A 3243-nucleotide genomic window follows, 5' to 3' on the forward strand; every position below is an offset into this window, starting at 1 on the left:
GTGGCTAAGGCACTGCAGCGCGGGGGCCGGGGGCGGGGCCAGAGGGAGGCGGGGCGGAACTGAGGACGGGCGAGGGGGCGGGGAAACACGCAGAAGCTTGGTTGCTGGGGCGTGGCTGTAGACCAGAGAGGCGGAGCTAAGAGGCAGGCAAGGGGCGGGGAAAGCGTGGAAAGGGATCAGATGAGAGGCGGTGGGAGCGGGTCTCTGGGAGGGGGCGTGGTCTTTAGAGAAACAGGGGCGGGGCTTGGGGATAGACGGAGGGGTCTGGGGAGAGAACCGAGGCGCCTTGGCGGAGAGGATGGGAGAATGGATCTCCGGATGGGTTGGGGCGGAACTAGGAGCAACAAAGATGAGAAGACAGAAATATTCTAATGTTCTGAGGTAGGGTCCTAACCTCGATTCGCAGAGGGAGTGGGACTAGGGAAAACGGGGAGGGAAGAAATGACTCCAAAAGTTTTGAGGCGAGGGGAGGCGCTCAGAAATGGGTGGGGCCTAAGCCAATTTAGAATATTCAGATAAGTGGGTGGGGTCAGCTGGGAGAGAGCCGAGCTAGAGGTGGGGCCGAGAGGGAATAAGAAAGAACCTGCAAAGGAGGGGGCGGGCCCCAGAAGGTGGACCAAACCTGGAGTGCAGAGGCTTGGCCTGGAGTTGAGGCGTAGTTAGGATTTCGAAGACTACAACCATCTGAGGCTGTGGGCTTGAGTTGATGGGCAGTGGAGAAGCAACAGAAGCTCGGGGTAAGGGTCGAACAAAAAAAATAACCAAAGATTTAAATGTTTTGAAGCTGGAGGTGTGAAAGTGGGCGGAGCTTACAGCGGGGCTGGGGACCAGAAGCCAAGGCGTTATGGTTAAGAACACGGTTTCTAGAATTCAGTTCCCGGTAACACCAATTACTAGCTATAGGCAGGTATTCCTTTGTGACTCGGTTTCCTCATATGTAAATTGGAGATAATGGTATACAAGCATTCCCCGGGGTACGAACTTCCGACTTATGGACTACTCATACTTGGCTTTTAATATTATGTAAATTTGCCCTCACTTTCTAACCCCTAATTTACAACAAATTCTTCATCACAATCACCTTGCCTTGCTGCTGGTGTAGCTTTTAAATAATTGGAAAGGCTTCTACCCTTTTCTTGCACTAAAGAAAGGCTAAATAAGAACTGTATGTACCTCTTCCTACTTACCTACAAATTCGAATTTTCGATTTACGAATGAGGAACGGATCTCATTTGTAAGCCAGGGACTACCTGTAAAATAACGTGTGCCACATGGGTAAGTGCTACCAATCATTTTTTATCATGTTCCCTCACCCAGGTCCCAAAACCTGCTTTGAAGGTGTAGGAGAGGAGACCTAGAAGTCTAATCTCCTTTTTAAACTCGACTTGACCAGTACATAGGAATGGGATTTAGGTGGTTTAAAATCTCACAGCGGAGCAGATTGATGGCTGGGGGCCAGGGTCCTGACCCCAGAGGCTAAGGAAGGCGGCCTTCGCCCGCCTGCTGGAGCGCCTCCTCACGCCAGCTCTCGAGTTAGAGGAGGCTCAGGAGGAGGAAGAGGGAGGGGAGCAAGTCCCCCGACATGCCTCAGTCCTTTCTAGCCGCGCCGCGCCGCGCTCAGCGGCCGCATGGGGGCGCGGCGACGGCGTGGGGCGCGAGCAGGGCAGAACTGGCGCGCGTTCGTAGAGGACGCGCACTGCGCTTGGCTCTTGTTGCCGGGGCTGCTTCCGCGCTGGGGCTCCTTCGCTGTTCTCGACCGCCACGGCGGGGCGCTAGCAGCCCGCTTCGGCGCGCGCCAGGTGCTCGAGGCGCTGGGCCCTGGGCCCGGCGAGCCGGAGGGCTTGCTCCGGACGCTGCGCCGCGCCTGCCGGAGCGCTTGCTCGCGCTCTGGCCACGAGGCGAGCTGGGGCGGCTCCACGGCAGTGGTGTTGCTAGTCTCCTCGCCCTTCCTGCACCTGGCACACTGCGGCGACTCCCGCGCTGTGCTGAGCCGCGCTGGCGCCATAGGCCTTCAGCACCGAGGACCACAGGTCCCTGGGGCCCAGGGAGCCACAGCGCATCCAGGACGCGGATGGAAGCCTCCGCCGCTGGCGCATCGAGTGCTCCATGGCGGCGTTGCGGGCGCTGGGCGACTTTGCCTTCAAGGGGGCTTGAGGAAAGCCCCCGAGCTGCAAAATCTTGTCTGCGGAACACGAGGTGGCCGCTCTGGTCCACCAGACCAGGACGAGTTCTTGTTTCTGGCCTCCAACCGCATGTAGGACGCAATATTTGGCGCCTCCCGGGTGAGACTGGTGACTTCGCGCCTTCGCTTGCGCCTGGCCCCAGCTTCTTTAGGGGCAGCTGTTGGACACGTGTCTGGGCAAGGCAGTAGGGGCGGGGCGTGGGAAGGGGTAGGGCTTGGTACAATGAAAGGGGAGAACACGGGATTTAGGGAGGAAGGCTTTGATGGAGAGGCCGACCTAGAAGGCATGAGTTGTTGTTAAGTGCCATCCAGTCCACTTCAACTCGTAGCGACCTCATGTGACAGAGTAGAATTGCCCCCATAGGGATTTCGAGGCTGTAATCTTTACAAGAGCTTCAAACAAATCGAGGAGAGCCAAATTATGACCTTGAGTGTATCTCACCTGAATCTAGAGACCATGTCAAGAATAATTTTGAGACACCGAACACTAAGGACCGAAGACGAGACGAGTTGTGGGATGATGACATCAAGGACACATACACGAAGAAAGCAAAAGGTCATTAAAAAGATAGGAAAGAAAGAAAAGACCAAAATGGATGTCAGAAGAGACTCTGAAACTTGCTCTTGAACTTAGAGTAGCTAAAGCAAATGGAAGAAATTATGACATAAAAGACCTGAACAGAACATTTCAAAGGGCAGCTCGAGAAGACAAAGTATTATAATGAAATGTGCAAAGACCTGGAATTAGAAAACCAAAAGAAAAGAACATGCTTGACATTTCTCAAGCCGAAAGAACTGAGTTGTAATATTGAAAGATTCTATGGGGCAAAATACTGTATGATGCAGGAAACATCAGCAGAAGATGGAAGGATATAAAGCCAAAAACTATAAAGTTCATAGAAGAAAAAATAGGACCAACGCTACAGGCTGTAATACACGGCCTTAACAGAATACAAACCATAACCACCAACACACAAACTCCAGAAGATAAGCTAGATAACTGGGATCTTCTAAAAATCAAACACCTATGCTCTTCAAAAGACTTCACCAAAAGAGTAAAA

General features: G+C 53.3%; 1 protein-coding gene across 1 annotated transcript in view; it reads left to right on the plus strand.

Annotated features, from left to right (window-relative positions):
* Positions 1 to 844: 844 nt before the first annotated feature.
* Positions 845 to 3243, plus strand: part of PPM1N (protein phosphatase, Mg2+/Mn2+ dependent 1N (putative)) — a 14407-nt gene continuing 12008 nt past the window's right edge. The window contains 7 exon segments of the mRNA XM_023736187.1: positions 845 to 880; positions 1474 to 1569; positions 1571 to 1641; positions 1643 to 2006; positions 2008 to 2215; positions 2218 to 2323; positions 2325 to 2364. Coding sequence (XP_023591955.1) covers positions 845 to 880; positions 1474 to 1569; positions 1571 to 1641; positions 1643 to 2006; positions 2008 to 2215; positions 2218 to 2323; positions 2325 to 2364 — 921 coding nt within the window.

The sequence above is a fragment of the Trichechus manatus genome, unplaced genomic scaffold (genome assembly GCF_000243295.1).
Source record: "Trichechus manatus latirostris isolate Lorelei unplaced genomic scaffold, TriManLat1.0 scaffold00087, whole genome shotgun sequence".
NCBI classification, from domain to species: domain Eukaryota; kingdom Metazoa; phylum Chordata; class Mammalia; order Sirenia; family Trichechidae; genus Trichechus; species Trichechus manatus.